Source organism: Nicotiana sylvestris, chromosome 4, assembly GCF_000393655.2.
Source record: "Nicotiana sylvestris chromosome 4, ASM39365v2, whole genome shotgun sequence".
Lineage (NCBI taxonomy): Eukaryota > Viridiplantae > Streptophyta > Magnoliopsida > Solanales > Solanaceae > Nicotiana > Nicotiana sylvestris.
This window is the reverse complement of record NC_091060.1, coordinates 6,468,519-6,490,994: the sequence shown is the minus strand read 5'-3', so window position 1 is coordinate 6,490,994 and position 22,476 is coordinate 6,468,519. Positions and strand designations below refer to the sequence as shown.

General features: G+C 36.3%; 1 protein-coding gene across 1 annotated transcript; it reads right to left on the bottom strand.

Annotated features, from left to right (window-relative positions):
• Positions 1 to 673: 673 nt before the first annotated feature.
• On the bottom strand, positions 674 to 5,455 carry LOC104224997 (transmembrane 9 superfamily member 3). The gene is made up of 7 exons (XM_009776741.2): positions 5,147 to 5,455; positions 4,149 to 4,189; positions 3,479 to 4,064; positions 3,231 to 3,368; positions 2,857 to 3,013; positions 1,435 to 1,919; positions 674 to 1,230 (listed from the first exon to the last, which is right to left on the bottom strand). The coding sequence occupies exons 1-7, from the start codon at positions 5,299 to 5,301 to the stop codon at positions 1,011 to 1,013; spliced, it is 1,782 nt and encodes a 593-aa protein (XP_009775043.1). The 5' UTR covers positions 5,302 to 5,455; the 3' UTR covers positions 674 to 1,010.
• Between the last annotated feature and the right edge of the window lie 17,021 nt (positions 5,456 to 22,476).

The following is a 22,476-nucleotide window of genomic DNA, read 5'->3' as shown; positions in this document are numbered from 1 at the left end:
ATGGGTGTGATCTCTAGCTGATAAGGGTGGTGTCAGACCGCTGGGACTCCACCCTTGTTAATATGAACCCAAGTTAACAGTGGTGGTGCTCGACTATTGTGATCGAACTAGTGACTCACAGTGTGGATCCATAGCCTAACTGGCAGGGATGGTACCAGACCGCTATGGCATACCCAGTTCTCACAATGCGAACACAAAAATAAAAATTGAAGTAAAAGAATAAGATATAAGTAAGATAATTAGCCATAGGATGAAAGGGGAGTCTTGACGTAACTAGTAAAGTTGTTGTCATGTGACTAGGAGGCCACAAGTTCGAGCCATAGAAACAACCTCTTGCAGAAATGCAGGATAAGACTGCATACAATAGACCCTTGTGGTCCGGCCCTTTTCCGGACCCCGCGCATAACGGGAGCTTAGTGCACCAGGCTGCTCCTTTAATAAGCCATAAGATAAGTGATAAAATTACAAGAAGGAAGAGATTTAAGTTCCAAAGATGCAAGAAGGGACCATAACCCTACTATAGTAGTAAGTTATTGTAATGCGATGAGTTCAGATAGCAATACATAATAAAATAAGGGAAAATGTTTGAGTAGTCTTTTCTTTTCCCATATATTGTTAACTCTTTAGCTAAATACTGAAGTTGGAATCAAGACTCAAACAAATTGGACAATGCTCAACGAGTGAATGGCTCATTTCATACATTCTTTTGAAATTTGGGACCAGTACAATTATAGCTCAAAGCTTGCCCAATGCAGTAAAAGGGATACTAGACAGACTAGGATAATGTGTTGGAAGGATTAGAATATGGAATGAGGAAACTCTAAATCTACTAATCGATATAAACTGTTGAGCTGTAAATGAAAAATGGCAAAAAGTTCTTAAAATTTCCGGCGTAAGATAATACATGCTTCATCTCAAGAGATCCTACCATCCTACATGGTCTTCTTGGATACCAGATACCAGATCTGTAAAGGATTCTGTAAGAGACAGAAGACCATCCCACCAGCTTCCTACTCGCACTTGATTGACCGGTATATGTGACGGACAAAAAATAGGGCTGCGCGGAAACCAACAGTCCCAAGCATGAGAAAGAAACCGTAGCAGATGCAAGCCATGTATCCAAAGAAGAATGAGGTTTGCATGAAGCCGGACATATCAGAACGGGCATAATAGTAATACAAGCAGTAGCCGTAGATGAAGAGTCCAGTTGATCCACCACAAAGGAAGGCCCTGTTTGGAGCAACATATACAAATTAGTTCTTCAAATGTTCATCTGAAATATCATGATGTTAAGCACATCAAAGTAACGTTTTGCAAAAGGATTCTCAACGCTCTTTCTTTGCTTGCATAGATGAAGAACAAAAATTGGTTGATGCATATATTATTGAAAAGAAAGATCACTGAATAGCAATAGCAGTAAATGAACACACATACCTCCACCACCATTCATGATCTTCAGCAGCGAGTTGAAAGTATGTCAATGCCACAGTTATAAAAGCAGTGACAATTATAAGAATAATGAAGACTATAAATAAGATGCTGTATATTGTGTAGATCCTGTGACCCCAAACACTTGCAAATATATAGTAAAGTTCGATATATATGGCGCTGAAAGGCAAAAATCCAGCCATTGCCATCTGAGGTAGTGTTCCGCGGTACCAAGGTAATGGTGGGATCTCTCTTGGGTATTTGGTGGTTCGACAAGGAGCTTGGAATTCAGCCTTGCTGTTCTTTCCAGCTATCCCTCCCAGTACAAGCAAAGGTGACGTTACAAGAGCCCATATTAGAAAGATGACCACAATAGTTCCAAAAGGCAGTGCAGCAGTGGCACTGTATGCAATTGCTACACTGTTAAGGAAACAGAACGTGAGAAACAGGGGTCCACAAAACAAGCCTCCAGTCAATAACAAATTCCTGACCTGCAGGATGAAAGGAAATCTAATGATCAAGTTTGCCGTATTCACTTCCATTTTCAGCTTTGTTTCATTAGCTAGGCAACTGACTAAAGAAACACAGAGCCACGGTTATTTGACGGCATACACAAACCCAAAAAAAGAATGAAGTAGAATTTTCCAGCCACATGATCCGGTATGAATACTTCTCTAATAACATGTAATATCTCTTGGACATGACAAGTGTAACTCTTCGCAAAAGATGAAGTGAAAAACAAACACCGAGACACTGTTATTTGATGGCATACACAAACCAAAAAAGAATGAAGTGAAACTTGCCAGCCACTGTCTCTGATATGAATACTTCACTAATAATATGTAGTAATATCTCTTGGACGTGACCAAGTGTAACCCATACAAGATGAAGTGAATTACATGACAGAATGAAGATAAACTGCTTCTCTAAATAACAACTCAGCTTCCTTAATGTTCTGTCCAGAAGGAATAAGTAACAAATCATCTATTGTACAAAACATCACATGCCTAAATCAAGGATGCAAAACTCTATGTTCAATTTGTTTTACCTGCTTGGACAAGATGCTTTATTAACGCAGTTCTGTTTCTTCCTTTGCTTAGAAAAAGAGCAATGTGATAACAGATGAATCCTCTAACCCTTAATATAGAGGGTCAAAGTTATGGCATTAGAGTAGGTGCTTTCAGCAAACAAATGACTTGACTTGCTATATACAAACCTTCAATTTTTCGTCCTTAAGAACAGGATAGAGAAAAATAATTCCATGGCAAGCAACAAAGTACGATTGAAAAAAGGTCAAAGCTTTTATCCTTGTTTTAGGATGATAATAAGCATATAGTTGGAATTAGGGACTAAAAGTTAGTGCACCAGATAAAATTCTCAAAATACATTCAAATGGAAAAGCAATATAATAGGGACATGAAAACAAACCCAGTTTGTCCCTTCTAGCTGGCAATAGAAAGAGGAAGCGGTATAGCCTGCAATTCCAGATGTGAGAGCATATATGACGACCAATGCTGTGAATAAAGCTCCGCGGTTGTATGGATAGAAAACACCAACAAGGGAGAGAAGGAAAATAAAGATGGTCCTAGGAATTGAAAGGGAAAAGTGTTAGAAAGGGCTGCTTCAGACAACAAATTACCTAATTGCCTAGTCGAAAGCTGCCAGATTGAGCTAGTTGACCAATAAAACAATTCATAAAACATTTTTTTATATAAGTAAAGATTAAATACACATCAAAAAGGCCTTTTAAATATCCTGTTTAGAACTTTATTTTTCAGAGTAAAAAACTCGAAAATACTTACAGTGTAAATAGCTGGGTACCACTACCAAGTGCTGCAGCCAACACGGATTTGTAATTCGGGTACCTAAAAACATCACCATGGATGTATTTCCACCCAGTTTCTTCTTGGTCATCAGCTGCCTCCTCATCATGTGCATACCTTTAAAAGTAAAGATGAATAATAATTGAGCCAAAGGCTAAGACAAACTTGTTCTTGAGAGACCAACAAAAGTACATAAACCAAAATAAATTAACAAAATGACTACATACTTGACAAAGTCATTCTTAAGAACCCGCATAAGAATTGTGGCAAGAAAACCAGTTAAGAGAAGAACTGTCACGCAGGAATTGATAATTGAGAACCAATGAATTTCCAGGTGATGTGGCAACGATGAAGACTGTGAGTACTTCTCCATCCTCTTATCAAAAGGTGTTTTTGTCTCTTTCCATTTTACAGAGTACATGAATTCAACATCAACCTCCTTATCCTCTGTGATATCTACAAGGGCATTAGGATCAGTTCGTGCATTGATCTCAATCACACGATCATTGTTGTAAAAGATCTCAAAATGGAGATGTTTAAACAGGTAATATTTGTACTCGCTGGGGTCAGATTTTCCTTCCTTATCAACTTTCCCTAAGAAACCCCAAATGGGCAAGTCATCATAATACATTTGGAAGTAGTAGTCTTTAGCAACAGCACTGCGGAATTGAGCAACTTCTTCCTTCGACAGCTTCTTCTTGCAAACTATTTCTGAGTCCTTGTCGTACATAAAGTCAAGCTTGTAAGGGGCACTGACCAATCGATCACCATTCAAGACCTCACCAAGAGCTTCCTTTTTCTCCTTCACATGGTCTGCAAGAACATTCCTCAGTAAATTGAAACTTAAACTCTGTGAGTAACTTAAGAAAGGAAACCCACATAACAATGATTACATACCCGGAGCACAAAAGGGAAGATCGAAGAACCGGTATGTTTCACTACAAAGAAATCCAAAACAGAACAAGCCATCAGCTATGAACCAGATAAAAGAAAACAGAATAGAGACGTTTCCATAAATGCAGTGCCTATAGATGAGTATGGCACTTATAAAAGCATAAGAGGGAGATTATAAAAATTTCCTAGGCCTTGTGTATAAATGCAATCAGCCTTGTCAGAGGTAGCAGGCCTCCAGAGGTGCAATCCAAGTTTCAGTTAAATAAATCAACCAACTAGACCTAAATCTCAAATTAGCTATGGCTGGCTATATGAATCCTCTATATCCATTTCGTTCTGTTCAGGTCCATTCCTTTCCAATACTAAATAAATTATTGTTCAAGGAAAATTACCTGTTCTAAAAGTAAAGGTTCTCCAAAATCTCACCCTTATTCCATTGTGAACATAAAATCTCTAATTAGAACAGAAAAGAACTGGTGAAAAAAACTTAATTTAAGTATATCTACACCATCTTAGTCCGGATACAAGAATGGAGTCTCAGCCAAAGGCGGATCTTCAGTATAACCTATGGGTTCGCGGAAACTAAGTAGCTTGTGACCATACCCTGTATATATGTATTAAGAAATCTACTAAATATCGATAAATATTTGATAGTGATTCTGTGAACCCAGTCACATTGTATACTGAATCCGAGATCCCAATATCACCAAATCGTAGCTCTTTCTACATTGTACGTAAATTAGTTAGCTCAACAGAAATCTCTATCAAACGAGGAACTCATAAAATCTGCACATCAAGACACTAAACAACACATCTTCCATTAAAAATCTTTCATTTTTATATCCACCGACACTTTTCCGAGCACAACAAAAACAACAGTACAAAATGCAACGAGACATCACATAACAACTAGCTCGATCACGCTAAATAGAACACAACGTAAATTCAGCTTTAAAAGGTAGATAGAGATCTAACGGCGATTAAATTAATTAATAAATTACCTTGGATTATGGAAAGGACCGACCTTGTTAGCATAAAGAGGAACCGGATCTCCGGCTTTGTACTTGTGATCTGAACCGTCTGATCTCACCGGCGATGCACAGCTGACAATCAGCAAAACGACGACGTACCACGCCATCGTCCTCTTCTTCTCCATTTCCTTAACGAACTTTATGGAGATCACAATGTGATTATATAATACAACTTTTTGTGTGTGTGTGTGTGTGTAAATTTGCTAGAAGGAGGTGGGGGGTGGGGGTGGGGGTGGGGGGGGGAGGGATAGATCTCGATCTCCCTGAGAGAAACGAAATGAGGAAGTAGATATGGAGAGGGATCTTTTTTGTACTAGTAGTATTTGGGGGGACAGGTTTCCGCCTCACGCGCTTCTATAGAGAGTGAAGCGCAAGCGCAAACAAACAACGTCGACTTGGGAACGGACGTTAGGAAGGAGAACGTGACTCCTCAACTTTAGTTTTCTATTTTATTTTGTTATTCTTATTTATTTATTTTTATTTAATCTCTGAGTTTTTCTTCACCAATTAACGTGGTGGAATGAATTTAAGAACGAAGAAATTTAAGCTTTTTTTTTTTTTTGGTTAGAAAGATAACATATATTATTAGAACTTATAAATCGCGTACAGAGGGTTGGGGCCTAACTGGCACCCTAACACAATTCATTGTCCTATTACAAAGCCTTAAATTACTACTAATATTTACAGTTGTCATGGTCATTCTATTAGAATTATCATCATGACAACTAATTACACACGAGTAGGGTTGATCCATATTGCCACTATGATTCTACCAAGCAGTGTCTTGGCCTGATTGAGTTCCTTACAAACTAGCCTTGTCCTTTGCAAAAATTGGTTCAACAAAAATAGGAACAACTTCAAAAACTGTTGGCAAATATTCATTTCCAGAATTGTGGCCTGCTTTTGCTAGTTGGTCTGCTACCATGTTTTGCTCTCTGTACGCGTGTTTGACTACAGGATTACCTAGCTGGCCCAGATAATACCTGCAATCAGCAATTATATTAGAGAATGCAATAGTTTCAGTATGTAGTAATAGGATAAGATCCTTTGCATCCACCTCCAGAGGTGTGATGTTATTTTCATAATTAAGCTAATTTCAGACCCTGTGTCAAGGCATAGAGATCCGCAAAGGTGGATGATTCATGTGGTGCAGAATCAGAAAAACCTAAAATCCATTCAGCTTTGAAGTTCCTAATTAATCCTCTTATTCCTGCTGTATTATCAGAAAAAGCTCCATCTATATTAAGCTTATAGAATTGAGCATTTGGAGTATTCCATTTAATATTCTTAGCTATTTTTATTTTACATAGTCTCACGTGTATAAGAAGCCAAATATGTATATTCAGCAGCTTGTTGAGTAATTATTTTAAGAAGAATATTATCCCTAGTCATATTAAAAAGGTTGTTGTTTCGTGTATTCCAAATATTCTATAAACTAATTGGTAAGTACATTTTAGGGTTAATGTTGAAAGGAGGGTTGAAGTTCTTATAAAAAATGAGCTGACGTACCCAAGTATGTGCACATGGAAGATTGGTAAGATGATTAATATAGTGCATGAAGCCTAAGTCTTGCCAATATTTCCTAGCATTTATACAATCAAGGAAGATGTGATTAAGTGATTCGTCCTCGCTTTGACAGAAAAAACAAGTTGCATCCTGAATAATATTTGTGTTTTTAAGTAAAGTCTCGTTGGTAATCTAGTATGACAAAGAAGCCAAATAAAGATTTATGCCAAACTTGACTTAGACACACAATCACCTACGACTCATTCTCATACTTTTTCATGGATTTGGAAGAAATTTAAGCTTTATCCGGCATAAATCCCAATTACTCGGGTTTATTTGTAAAATATAGATTATCTTCCTCTATTTTTTTTATCAGTAGAAAATTGGATTTTTTATGAGAAAAAATGATAATAGAATTCTCTATTTTTTCAAGTTATAACATTTGGGAAAAAAGAAAAAAAATTGGACTTCAATATTTAAGAAAAAAACTTTGCTGGAATTAATTTTCATAATTTAAAGAAGATTTTATCAAACATATATGTATTCAAAGTTCTTCCAAAAAACTTTCAACAAACAAAATCAACTGGGGACTCATTCTATGAATATACACACATTTATGAAACATACTCTGAATCTAAATTGTTAATGAACAATTTCAACTTGGGCTATATTCTTATAATTTGGTGGATATCTAATTAAGTTAGTAATTTAATAAATTTTACCTTAATTGGGGTTTCAAGTTCACTAAGCCAAATTTTCCTCATTAGGACAGACGTACACTTCCTTTCAATTTTAACATTATTTTTCGAGATTCACTCTCTCTATCTTTTGAATAAGTAAGACTCCACTACATTAATTAATTATTGTTAATCTATGAAAATGTACATGTATAAAAAAAAATTGTATATTAATTCGTTTATCCCTTTTACTTTAGGATTTGTCTTTTCTTTTAAAGTGATGATATGCTTGTAAGCTTCGATGTCTCAACATTAAGAAACCGCAAGTACAATAAATGGCAAAATACCTTATCACCCCCCTAAACTTGTTACGGATTATTAGTTACACCCTTAAACTATTCGTGGTCTTAATTACTCTCCTCAACTAGGCCTTTTGAGAGCCATTACCCCCCTGGACGCTGATGTTGCAAATTGTGTGGGTGCACTTGTCTGCCATGTGGATTTTTCTGTATATGTGGCATTTTTTGAAAAATAAAATATATTTTTACCTTTTTAAGTATGTTACTTTTTTATATAATTTTTTCGAATACAATTAATAATATTATTTGGATAGAACTACATTATTTAGGCTAAATTTTTTTATTTGGCTAAAAATAATAAAGTTTTAGTTAATCTTTTTTTTAAATTTGACCTGAAATTAAAGATTTAGACAATTGAAATAAATAGTCAAGACATCTAAACAGTTACAAAAATACATAGTTTGAAATTAATTATTTTGGCTATAATTTTTTATATTGCTCTAAATTATGGTGCTCTAAAAATATACTTTTTATATATTTTACCTGAAAAAGAAATATACTTTTGAAATTTATATATTTATAACTTTTTAGATGAATTGACTATTTATTTCAATTGTTTAAATCTTTATTTTCAGGACAAATTCAAAAAATATTAACAAAAACATTATTATTTTTAGCCAAATAAAAAGATTTAGCCTAAATGATGTAGCTCTATCCAAGTTTTATTATAAATTATATTCGAAAAAAATTATCTGAAAAATAACATACTTAAAAGGTAAAAATATATATTTTTTTCAAAAAAAATGCCACTTATACAAAAAATTCACGTGGCATGTGAGTGCACCCACACAATTTGCCACATCAGCATTCAGGGGGGTAATGACTCTCAAAAGACCTAGTTGAGGGGGGGTAATTAAGACCACGAATAGTTTAGGACTGTAACTAATAATTCGTGACAAGTTTAGGGGGGTGGTAAGGTATTTCACCTACAATAAATTTTCATCCTGTTTATATATTGTGACCTTAACTTGTGTTAGAATTGCTAATTAGACATATAAACCCCTTATATAGGTTTGATACACTTCACATAGTTTCAAATATATAATACGTATATTACTTACGAATTCGACTGAACTCAATAACTTTAATTCAAGCTCTATATTTGTATTATGCAATCTAATATATATATAAAATTAAATTTAGAATCCAATTACGAACACTTGCTATCTTATAAAATCATAACTAGTGACAGAATAGGGTAGATTTTTTTTAAAAAATGTATATGTTCAAAGGAGGACTTTAACCTTGAAATTGAGAAGATATACTCGAAATAACAAAGTGATTGAATACCTGAAATCGGCTTATTTAACCAGACGTGCCACCTATACATTCTCAAGTTTACTCCGTTTATTTATATTTTCTTCTCATTTCTGCATACGTGACATGTTACAAATTCATAGTGTATATTTAATAACAACAACAATAACAATATATCTAGTATAATTCCATATAGTAAAGTCTCGGGAGGTTAGTGTGTACGCAGACCTACCCCTACCTTATAGAGATAGAGAGTCTGTTTCCAATAAACTCTCGGTTCAATAGTGTATATTTAACAGTACTAGCTATTACTACTATTTTATACATTGCTGTAGATTTTTAATATTTCGTTTATATTGAAGTGTTTGATGTCCTTAGTTTTCAAACTTTTCGAAGATAGTTCAACATAGAACTAAAACAATCATCTATCTGAAATGGAAACTCAAAGTAAGAAAGCAAATTTTAGGTAAATTCTCGTACAAAGACAATAGACACTTGTAGAAATATAAGATAATACGGCATAAAATAGACAAAATAGACATATGTAGATTGGCCCTTTCTTGAACTTTATATATAACGGGAGCTTAGTACGATTGAGTTTTATACTTGTGCATAGACAAATTAAATGACTCTCTTGCATTTCGTACGAATATGACTGATTCAATAAAGAGCAAAGTTGGTTACTATCTATTATAAATATACAAATTTAACTAATTCAATAAAAATGCTAGCTGCTCGATCATTTATACTATATACTCAATTGGATCCATCAACAATGAAGGTGTCAATGAGTTATTATCTTAATTACTAGCACATGGGGTGATTTCTCTGGCACAATTCACATAAATGTGTGTTTTTGTTTGAAAAGACACCTCACTTTGGGAGAGAATGGAAGAAATTTATCCCATACTACGGTCACTTTTTTCCGAAGGGGAGCTTTGATGTAACGGGTAAAGTTGCTACTATATATGCAACCAGGAGGTTATGGGTCCAAGCCGTGAAAACAACAACCCCTTGCAGAAATACAAGTAAGGCTACGTACAATAAACCCTTATAGTCCGACCCTTCCCCAATCTCCGCGCGCAACGGGAACTTAGTGTACCATAGTGCCTTTTTTTTACTATCTCTTTTCTTAAGTGACATATAGGGGACAAATTCCCTTTGTATCAATGTAAAAGGGCAAAAAAATAAGCAAGAAGTTGCATAGGGGAGTATATATTAGCAATCATTCCAAAGGTTTCTAGATATATACTACTTCATCCTTTCACTTAGTTTGTCACTTCTAATAATTAATCCATTTAAAAAATAATAACATATTTTTATATTTTCTTAATAATAAATTTTTATAGCTACACAAACGTTGTAATATGCTTAAGATCACAAGTCTAACAGAGGTTAAATTGAAACAATATTTGAAAGCAGGGGGTAAATTTAATTCTTTTCTCTTTTCTTAATGAGAAGTTTTTATAAGTACACAAATATTATTACGTGTTTAAGATCACAAGTTTCAAAAGTCTTATAGCTACACAAACATTACGGCACGTTGAGAGTTACAATTGTAATTTTTTTTTTTTAAATTTCGTGCTGATTAAAATTAAGAAAATAAATTGAAATAGATGGAGTAATTAATTACTGACAGCTCTGTTGGTGGATATACGGACACAGTTAATTATTTGTTTCAAAAACAAGAGGGGTTGCTCTGATGGTAAGCAACCTCCGCTTCCAACCAAGAGGTTGTGAGTTCGAGTCTCCCCAAGAGCAAGGTGAGAAGTTCTTGGAGGGAAGGATGTCGGGGGTCTATTTGGAAATAGCCTCTCTACCCCAGGGTAGGGATAAGGTCTGCGTACACACTACCCTCCCCAGACCCCACTAAGTGGGATTATACTGGGTTGTTGTTATTGTTGTTGTTGTAAAATAAACCAGATAAGTTGAAGAATATGATGTTCCACATTACTTCTAAGTTACTTTTGTATCACATGCATAATGTCCTAGCTTACCCACTGATGGTTTAGTGAAAATTGAGCAAGGCCCAAATATGGGTTTTACGTGAATTAACAATCCTCTTAGCCATTTGAGTAGTTGAAATAATCAATAGAAGTTGAAATACTGGTATATTGAACCTCTCTTCTTTCTTTATACGGAAAAGAGCCAAATATATCCATGTACTATCAAAAAAGGTATAAATATATCACTCATTATACTTTGAGTCCATATATACCCCTGCCGTTATACTATTGGTTCAAATATACGCTTTTTCTATTAACTTTGTCAAAGTGAAAATCCAATCTTGCGTGACACTGACATTTGATGAGATGGAAGTCACAGGACTTGCCACCTCATTGCCCCTAACCCATTTTACCCCTCCCTTCTATTTTTTTTCACCACGAAAATTCTCTTCCCCTCCACCATTACCGCTAACATGAAAAATATTGTATTTCAAATTTTAGTCTTTTATATATGGACCAGGGGCGCTGAGGTAGCATGACATGTGACATCTACCTCAAATATCAGTGCCACGTAGGATTAGATGTCCACATTGGATAAATTTAATTAAAAAGGATATATTTGAACCAATAATATTACGGTAAAAATATATTTAGACCCAAAGTATCACAGATAATATATTTAAATATTTTCTCATAGTACAAGAATATATTTGACCATTTACCGTTCTTTATATATTAAGGGGGTTGAATCGGTCTAACAATGATAATGTCATTCTTGATTGACTAAAAAATGGAAGTGTAAGTTTTAATGAAATAAGAGTTTAAGAGCCCGCTTGGACATAAGAAATTTTCCTATTTTTTTCATTTTTTTTTTCAAAATCAGCGTTTGTTCATAAAATTTCTAATTTTCACTTGAAGATGTATTTTGGAAATTTTCAAAAATTTTAAAAACTCCAAAAAGTCATTTTTCAAAATTTTCACTCATAAAACTTCAAAAACAACCCAAAAATATATTCATGTCCAAACAAAACTCTAAATTTCAAATATCATCTTCACTTGAAAAAAAATTTCACCCTATTTTGAAATTTTACAATTCTTATGTTCAAACGCCCACTTAATATAGATAGTTCTGAAATGGGACCACCTTAATTTTTGGCTTAAATTAAAGACAAGAAAAATTAAGGAGGAAGAAGGATTACTAAAAGAATCCATATTGTTGGAATCAATACATCTAAGTTGTTAAAGCTAGGTCATGACTCAATAGTGAAGTTGTCTCCGTGTGACTTATAGGTTATGGATTCGAGTTGGGGAAGCAGTCACTAATGCTTGCATTAGGTTAGATTGTCTATATCATACCCCTTGAAGTACGTCCCTTCCTCAGACCTAGCGTGAATGTGAATACTTTATGCACCGGCTTATCCAAAAATTCAACAATGAGCCATGAGACACTAACACTCGATTAATATTGTGTACGTTTGTTCTTCTTTTTCCTTTATTCTTCTGTGTCGTGACTAATGAAATATTAAGTATATTCACCATGTTTAGGAGAAGTCTAATAAATCAAGCTCGATAGTGAACAATTGTGTGCAATTGCATACCAAAATAATGTCAAAGATCTTACCACTAAAGTTTAATGCACAGTGACACGAATGAGACTCTTCCACACAATAAGTCGCAGCAGAGACGAATTCAAGATTTAAACCTTATAACTTCAACTTTAAAAAAAAATTAATATTGAAATTATTGTATTTTTAACTAACGATTCATATCTAATATATATTATAATTTTAATGTATTTTTACATAAATTTGTGCTCCGCACTAAATCTATATAAATTTCTTTTTTAATTAAAAAAAGGAAAAAAGTAATATTTATCCTTTCTTAAATATGAAGAAAGGATCTTGGCACTAGTGCAACATCATTTTACATAAATTTATGCTCCGCACTAAAGTCTGGCCACCAACATCTTGGCCTAATAGTAAGTGTCACACCTCATTTTTGCGCGCATACCCCAATGGATAAATGTGCGAGGGAGTTTTTTCAATTTAAGTGACAATATTCGAAAATGGGATTATTTATTTATTTCAGAGTTGCCACTTGAGAAAGGTTTGGCTTTTGGTGTCCCAAGTCACCGGTTTATCTTGAATCCCAAATCGAGGAAATTTTCGACTTTCCAAATGAAGTCTGCGAACCAGAAATTCTAAGTAAGGAATTCTGTTGACCCGAGGGAAGGTGTTAGGCACCCTCGAATCCCGTGGTTCTAGCACGGTCGCTTAAATTGTTATAATGGCTAAATATCTGATTTAACTACATGTTGTGACTTACGTGCTTTTATTAAGTTTAAACCGCTTTTATTATTATCATTTATTTTTATGGAATTGCAACGTCGTGGAAATGCATCTCGAACCACGTCACAATCAATGCACCCGTGATCGTCGACACATTCGGACTTCGTTGAGATTCGGATTTGGGTCACATCAATGTGCACCCGAATTTAAGAATATGATTTAATTAAGCCGCGCCTTCAGAGTCTAACGCGTTATTATCTTTGCAGAAGGCCATGAAATTTATTAAATGGCGGACGAGGGAGGGGCTGTTTGGAGTGAGCAGCCATGGATGGGCTTGGAAGCTTGGAGAAGAATAGCGAAAGAGAGAGGGGGGCAGATGCATTTTTTAGGGTTTTTTCTTGTTTTGTTTTTGTGAAATGTAAGATAGGGAGATGGGGTGTTGGGTATTTGGGTTATGGGGCGGACCGGGTCGACCCGTGTTGAAATGGACCGGGTCATGGGGAAGGTTGGGTATTTTTTGGGCTTGTGGCTTGAATTTGAAGAAGAGCCCAATTCCGGTTTTCTTTATATTTTTGCTCTCTTTTCTTCTTTTATTTTTCTAAAACTAAATTCTAAAAATCCTCAAATTATTAATAAGTTATAAAAGCGCAAATTAACTCCCGATAACAATTAACGCACAATTAAGTAATAATTAAGCATAAAATTGTACATATGGACATTAAATGCTAAAAATGCAAAAGATGCCTATTTTTTGTAATTTTCAATTTTTGTAAAATAAACTTAATTACTAACAATTGTAGAATTAAATCCTACATGCAAAATGCTACATATTTTTGTATTTTTTATTAATTTAACAAATAAATATGCACAGACAAATACAAATAATTATCCAAAAATGTCACAAAAATTCTCAAAATTGCACAGCAAGGAAAATCGTTTTATTTTGAATTTTTGGGAGTAATTCTTTCATAGAGCAAAAATCACGTGCTTACAGCTGCCCCTCTTTGTTCGAAAAGATGCGAGGTTTTCATGCAAAGATAAAGTGAGCAGATATGAGCGATTTTTGCTCGTTGGACTACTCCGTGTGAAGCACATTTTGAAAGATTTGACCGAATCTTTGCTTCAAAGATTTCCTACATATCCTGGGCTAAACAGGAATCAGGTCAATGTAGTTCGGGAAACTTTGGTAGCTGGGACTACCATGGGATTGCAATGCTTTGTTGTTACTGTTGTTGTTGTTGCCGCTACTGCTTTATCGACCTCCTTATTACAATCAAAGGAAATTGAAACTGAACTAACTACTTATGCCTGTCAACCGCTAGTTACAAGATTCCTATCTATAATTCTTTTGCAACTTGATCTTGGGTCTTAGCTGATTCTGCTTGTAGACTTCGATCCGAATCTTGATGCTCGCAAGTTGTAGGCGCTTGTTTATTTTTGCAGTATTGAGTGAAACGGGATTGGCGGAGCTCGAGAATTTGATCAAATTTTGAGCGACCTGCCCTTTGTTTGTTCCAATATTTGGGAACATCTTCTTTTTGTTCTTTTCTTCTTTTCTTTATTCTGGATTGAGACTCATCCCGTAGGTCGTCTCGATCCATGCGCCTCGAGGTCAGACCTGCTGAAACAACAAAACACGAACGAACGAAATTTTCTGCCCCAGTTTTACTAGGAAAATTTCGTGAGTTAATTGCCATAAAAATTTACAGAATTGATGAGGGGATTGGAAAACTCTAGTCTACAAAGCGCAATTCAGGGATTGGAGCCCTAATGCTGGCTAAAAGGAAAAACGCTCAACTCAGGGATTGGAGCCCTAATGCTGACTAAAGAAAACTGCTCAACTCAGGGATTGGAGCTCTAATGTTGGCTAAAGGAAAAACGCTCAACTCAGGGATTGGAGCCCTAATGTTGGCTAAAGAAAAACGCTCAACTCAGGGATTGGAGCCCTAATGTCGGCTAAAGGAAAAACGCCCAACTCAGGGATTAGAGCCCTAATATTGGCTAAAGGAAAGTTGCTCAACTCAGGGATTGGAGCCCTAATGTCGGCTAAAAGAAAATATTGGGGATTCTAACTAACCCTCTTTTTTTTGAATTTTGTTCTTACTTCCCTTTTCGTTTTTTTTATTATTATTATTTTTCATTTTTTGTTTAGCAAAATGCATGAGAGAATTTGGGGAAACTTCCCTTTTGGGTTGATTCCTTATTGCAAAGTTGTTTCTTGCATTCACGCATTTCTTTTCCTTTTGGGCGGCACCTGCTTCTTGCACGGTTGCTTTGGATCGCACCTGTTTTAATTTTCCAAACAAAGAACAATTGTCAGTTTGAAAATGGTGGTTGGTTCGGTGGCCTTGATTGTTCCAATTGCTTGGTCCCGCCCTCATTCCTGTTGAGAAACTCTGCCATTGATTGGATTCACAGGCGAACCCCTTTTAAACCGATCAGACTCGCATTTCCGAATTTTGTGATGATTTGCCCGTGTAAGGCTTTGGTTCTTTCATCTCATTCTGCTTAGGGATTTTTACTGAGGCAGACTCGGTGGGGATTTTTAAAGGGGAGACTCTGTGGGGATTTGCCATTTTTTTTTTTACTTCGAAAGCAATCGACAACATGATCAGTCGGGATTGGACTGACGTACCACTGAAGCGGGGTATTTTACTTCCTACTAAACGGAGCTCTGTGAAACCGGTCCTGCCACCTATTCTTTCCAGCACATTTTGGAATTTAGGGTTAACACAAAAGGGGTAGGAAAGGTAAAACAAAGGGCGGAGAAAACAAATTTAAAAAGAGAAGTGTCCCTTTCGGGACAAGAAAGACTTATCTGAGGCAACATGCTGACTTTAAATTGAAATGACATGCTTTTTGGACTGGATGCCCGATCTTCGCGAACTTGCATTTCCTCATGAACCCAAATGGATTTATGTTCCCAAACCAGTGGAACCTTGCCAGAACTTTCTGAGGTGGAATCATCTTTTCGGCCGACAGCGCCCCTTACGGGTTTTCGCTAGTCGACCTCTCTCATTTCTCTCCTTACTGTCGCTTGATAGCACTCTTTGCGAGTTTTTACTAAACAAGCTCTATCATTTTCGATTTCTCTACTCCCGTCACCTCATAGTGCCCGAAGGTTTTCACCAACAAGACTCTCTCATTTTATTTCTCTCAATTTTAGAATGTATCGACTTCCCATCATGGTATTCTTGGTTCTCCCCACCTTTGGCAATTGATCCGAAGGACTTGTACTTGGTAAAAGAATTGTGGATGAAATTACAACTTCTGAACCATTTGGTGTGCCCCACTTTCAACTTCAGGGTAAATCGGATTTTATTTTTGGTGTGACTGAACCCCAGAGAGTGGCTGCCTACGTATCCTTTTGGAATCAAGTCAGACGTAGTTCAGACAAATCATTTGTGTGTTTTTTTTCCGGAGCATCAAGGATTTTTTGATCCTCAAACCTAACTGCAATGGCTAGTCGCGTGGGACTTAACCTTTCCAACTTTATTTTGCCTTTGTAGGCCTTTCTTTTCTGTCTTCTTTCTTCCAACTTCAATTTTAGAGCATTTGGGGGTACCTTGGTTTCTTCGACTTTGCTGAGGCGATTAGCCATGTGAAACTCAACCCTTTCAACTTCAATTGCCTTTATAGGCGCTTTAATTTGATTTTTCTCCTTCCACCAAGGGTCTGCGCTCAGCCCATTCCTATTTGCCCTAGTGATGGATGCACTGACTCATCATATTCAAGGGGAGGTGCCATGGTGCATGCTATTTGCTGATGACATTATTCTAATTGACCAGACAAGAGGTGGCGTCAACTAGAGGCTAAAGATTTGGAGACATGTTCTTGAGTCTAAAGGTTTCAAGTTGAGCAGGATGAAGACATAATACCTCGAGTGTAAATTTGGAGTTGAGCCGATAGAAGCGGGAGTTGAAGTGAGGCTTGACTCCCAAGTCATTCCCAAGAGAGGTAGTTTCAAGTACCTTGGATCGGTTATTCAGGGGATCGGGAAGATTGACGAGGATGTCACACACCGTATAGGGGTGGGGTGGATGAAGTGGAGGTTAGCGTCGGGAGTCTTGTGTGACAAGAAAGTGCCACCGTTACTAAAAGGTAAGTTTTATAGGGCAGTGGTTAGGCCTGCCATGTTATATGGAACTGAATGTTGGTCGGTAAAGAACTCACACATCCAGAAGATGAAAGTAGCAGAGATGAGGATGTTGAGGTGGATGTGCGGGCATACAAGGATGGATAAGATTAGGAATGAAGATATTCGAGAGAAGGTGGGTGTGGCCCCCATAGAGGACAAGATACGGAAAGTAAGACTCAGATGGTTCGGGCACATTCAGAGGAGGAGCACTGATGCACCGGTGAGGAGGTGTGAGCGACTGACTGTAGTGGGCACACGAAGAGGTAGAGGACGACCTAAGAGGTATTGGGGAGAGATGATCAGACAGGACATGGCGCGACTTAGGATTGCTGTGGACATGGCCCTTGACAGGGAATTATGGAGGTCGAGCATTAAGGTTGTAGGTTAGGGGAGAGTTGGGAATATTTCTACAGCACAATAGAGTGAGACTAGCCAGTTAGGAGTTAGACTAAGAATGTCATTGGTCGTCTATTGATGCAGGGCTTTACCTTCTAGTTTTACTATACCAGCCATCTATTTCGTATTTCGTATTTTGTATTTCATATCTCTTATATATTGCTATTATTTTATTATGCATTTTTATGGTACTAATATATCGGCTGCTGTTGCTTTTTTGAGCCGAGGGTCTTCTGGAAACAGCCTCTCTACCCTTCGGGGTAGGGGTAAGGTCTGCGTACATATTACCCTCCCAGACCCCACTTGTGGGATTATACTGGGTCGTTGTTGTTGTTGCAAAAGTTTTGATTCCTGAGCATCGGCCACCATGGCCAGTCGAGGTCGACTTTTGATGCACCTGCTGAGGCTGGGTGCCTTTTGCACATTAGAGTGTATCAAACGAAAGCCCTGTAAATAGTCTTGCCATCCTTTCTTTGTCTTGGTTTTGGAACATTGTTAGACCAAAAGGGATTCAAAGAGAAACAAATAATTGAATGGAGAATGAGTTTAAAACTAGAAGTGTCCCTTTCGGGGAAAGGATAAAAGGACTTATCTGGAGTACATGCGGACTGCAATGAACATGACATGCCTTTTGGACTGGATGCCTGATCTGTGTAAACCGTCCGACTCTCAAAAATTCATCACAACTTTGCCTTGAATACCGAGGAACCTTGTCAGGACTCTGTTGATGCCGATGGCTGTGAGGATCTTATTTTCGATCATGGGCGCCCTTTGTGGGTTTTCACGAGCTAGAATTTTTCATTTCATTTCTTACTATCTCCTTATAGTTCCCGTGTGGGTGTTCACTAACAAGACTTCTCATTTTGATTTTCTCTGCTTACCGTCGCCTTACGGTGCCCGTGTGGGTTTTCACCAATAAGACTCTCTCATTTTATTCTTCTCATTTTGTTGTATCAGATCCAAATAACTCCATCCTCCCATTTTGAACCAATTTTGCCGATTGATCAGAAGGACTTGAACAAGGTTTGGGGTGAAAAGAATTTGGATTGAACTACAACTTTGGAACCTTTTGGGCGGGATCATTGCCGAACCATTATAACTTCTGCCCCAGTTTCACTTTTGGGGGACTTCTTGGATTTTTGTTTTGGTTTTTTTTTGTTTTTCTGATTTGCTTTGTTTTTCACTTCCCTTCCCTTTTTTTCATTTTCATTGTCTTTTCTTTTTTGTATATATATTTTCTCATTTTTCCAATTCTTTTTTTTCTTTTTCATTTCAATTTCTTTTTTTTTTCATTTTATTTTCAATAATACTTTCAGGTTCCAAAGAGGGTAATCAAAGAAGAGTAACCAGCTCAAATGGGTTTGCAAAGGGTTGATAGTGTTTGGGTAGCGAGAATGAAAGCCTTCGTCATCTCAACCGGAAAAGATTTTATTATATAAAGTATCCAACATAGTACCTTTTGACTGCATTTGCATTGACAGTTATTTCAAGGACGTTTCCTTCGATGTGTCCCAAGTACAACGCACTCTTTTGGCAGTACTCTTGTTGTAATGTATGGACCTTTCCAATTTCGGGAACCAGTTTTCCTTCAGTTGTTCCAACTATTTGTCTTGTTTCCTTAAGCTATTATTCATTCCGACCCAATTCTTGATTCATTATTTCGGGGTCTGACAGAGTTTTAAGATCCGGGCATGAAGTCCGCAAGCATATCATATTATTGAAATCTGCATTTAACAGAACTAAAAGAGAATGAGAAAATTGACAAGATTTAAGAAAAGAGACATTCCGGGAAAATGAAATATCAATTTCAATTGATTTTTTTTAATTTTTGAAGATAGAAGGGTTTACATCGGAAAGTAAGACAATAAAGTAAAACATTTGGATCACACCCTGAGACAATCCAGATGCAGAAAGGATAGCAAGACTGGCTAGCGAGACTCCCGTCTGATGGGGAACTTTCAGGCTTGGCAATCGTTTTTTGGCTTTTCTTCTATCTCGGCAATGGCTGCAATAGCCTTCAGTGCCGGATCAAATTCCTCAGCTTCACAGATCATTCCGTCTATTGTCCCATTTGTGAGAGTAGGCAGGGAAATGTTCATCATATTAGGAACCTTTTCGTCCCGGAGAACGATTCTTTCAGCTTCAATCAAGTCTTCAACTGCCATTTGAGGGTCCAACGACCAACGGTCCTTTGTACCGTGTCCCACTGCTCCAGAGTGGTATTCACATCTAGTATCAGCTCGATGCGGGGAGGGGGGACTCGGTGTTTGGCCGATTTGGAGCCATTGGCTGCAGCAGACTTCGCCTGACTAGCTTTTGGAACAAGCCTAAGTATGATTCGCCAATAGGGGTGAACTGATTCCTTTTGAAAGACTCTCTTGGGTGAGGATTGTACTGAGGAACATTTGATTGGGGACTATATGGAGCTTGGTTAGGATGGACATTTCTGGGAGGTGGAGCTCAGTTTTGTGTATAATGTTGTGGCCGCGTGCAAGGCTGCATGTTCATCACCGCATACCAACAAAACCAATCACCTGAACAGAACCTGGCTAATTTACTCACACACACAACTTTGTTAGTTTGGAGGCATTTAACATATAGGAAATCGCACGTTGGGATGCAATGCACCTAAACAGCTAAACGCTTCTACCATGTGTTTGAACGGGTTGCATGTTTCATCCCGGCCTTAAACTAGCCCTCTTCACTATGTACCTCTTTTCTTTTATTCCTGCCTCTCTTTAACCACTCTTGATCTTGTTTTTGCCGCTCTTTTATTTTTGCACTCTTTTTTTTGTCACTCTTTTCCCTCCTTTTTTTCACTATTTTTTCTTTTCTCTTTTTCACTCAATTTTCTTTCTCCTTTTCTTTCAGTTTTTTTTCACTCAATTTATTTTATAGCTATGATCGAATCCGATGGAGATTGCCTACGTATCATGACCCCGCATGAATCAGATCTTGCGTAGTTCGGGACTAACAAGTGCAAAAATAAAGAAACAAGTGTTCATTTTGCATTGTGCTCATCCTGCACATTTATTAAGGTGATTTAAGCAAAAATGATTTGACTATATTTTAGAAAGAAAGATCCGATTTTCGAACACGACCTTTCAGCACTTCGGGGATGAAGATTTTAAGGCTGTGAGGGTCAACCGAAAAACTCTAAAAGATGATCGAAAGTGGCCGTTATGCAAAGTCAGCCTTCCGCCGTCCTTTTCGGGAACATTTGGCTGTTTTTGACAAAAACAGCATCACTTGATTTATTTATGACTCTTTTTCAGAATGGTGACCCGACATTGGGAATATGGCCTTGCAGAGCCTCGGGGACGAGGATCCTAAGGCCATTGGGCAATTTGGTCAGAATTTTAAAAATGACCAAAAATGGCTGTTTATGCAAAGTCAGCCTTCCGGCGTCCCTTTCGGGAACATTCGGCTATTCTTGACAAAACGGCATCACCTGACTCCTAAATTAAAATTCTGACATTTTGGCTATTTCTGAAAAAGGGGAGGTTGGACCCGATGAGGGTTGCCTACGTATCTCACACCTTGTGAGAATCAAACCGGCGTAGTTCAGGCGATCGTGAATAGAGTAAGTAAACTAACTCTTTTTTTTTTGGAATTTTTTTTTAAAAAAAATGCTTTAAAAGAAGAAAAGGATATATATTTTTTTGGGATTTTTGAATTTGACTCTATTTTTATTTTTGAAAGAAAGACTTCTAAAAATTCATTTTCTTTTGATTGGAACTTTGAGAATTTTAGAAGTAAAAAAAAAAAAAAAGTTTGTTTGAGTTTTCATTTCTTCTCTCTTTTTCTAAATAAGAAAGAATATATTTTCTTTGGATTTTGGCTGTCGCCTCTTAATTTTCGAAAGAGGCACTTTAAAGAAAATATTTTGGATTTTCGAGTTTTTTTTTTAAATTTTTTTTACAAAAGTACTTCTAAAGAAAAATGAAAATATTTTTGGACTTTAATTTTTAATTCTATGACATTTACGAAAGAAAGACTTTTAAAGAAGGAAAGTCTTTAAAAGAACGAATATATATATATATATATTGATTCTCTTTTTTCTGATTTTTTGGGAAAAATACTTCAAAATAAAGGAAACCCGTATTTTGGATTTTGATTTTTTTTAGATTTTATTATTATTATTTTTTCTTTTATTTCTTTTTCCGTATGAAATACTTCAGAAAGAAGGAAACTACCTTTTTTTTTGAGTTTTGAAAACTTTTTCTTTTTTTTGAATTTTCTAAGGAAAGATTTCTAAAGAAGGAACTAAAAAAAATATTTTTGGATTTTTTGAAAATTGGGGTCGGAACCGATGAGGTTTGCCTACGTATCTCACATCCGGTGAGAATCAAACCCGCGTAGTTCGGTCCGATCAGGCGTAGAGTAAATAAACTAACCCTTTTTTTTGAATAAAATACTTACAAGGAAAAGGAGAAAATATTTTTGGATTTCGATTTTTTTTATTTGTTTTTTTTATTATTATCTTTTGAAAAGAGACGATGACTAAAGAAACATTTTGTCTTTGAATTTTAACTTCTTTTCACTCTTTTTTTTTTGAAATTTCGAAAAATCTTCTAAGGAAGTATTTGGACTATTAGTCTAAATTTATGAAAGAGATACTATAAAAGAAAAAATATTTTTTTGAATTTTGAATTTTCCTTTTTTTTTAAATTTTTTTTTTAAACAAATACTTTTTTTTGGATTTTGAAAGTGATTAAAAAGGAATTTTTTTT

Excerpts from the sequence above, each read along its gene's own strand:
- LOC104224997 (XM_009776741.2), bottom strand. The coding sequence starts at position 5,301 with ATGGAGAAGAAGAGGACGATGGCGTGGTACGTCGTCGTTTTGCTGATT. Across the intron at positions 4,190-5,146 it reads GGTCCTTTCCATAATCCAAG|TGAAACATACCGGTTCTTCG; the intron begins GTAATTTATTAA and ends ATTTCTTTGTAG. Across the intron at positions 3,369-3,478 it reads CTTAAGAATGACTTTGTCAA|GTATGCACATGATGAGGAGG; the intron begins GTATGTAGTCAT and ends TTACTTTTAAAG.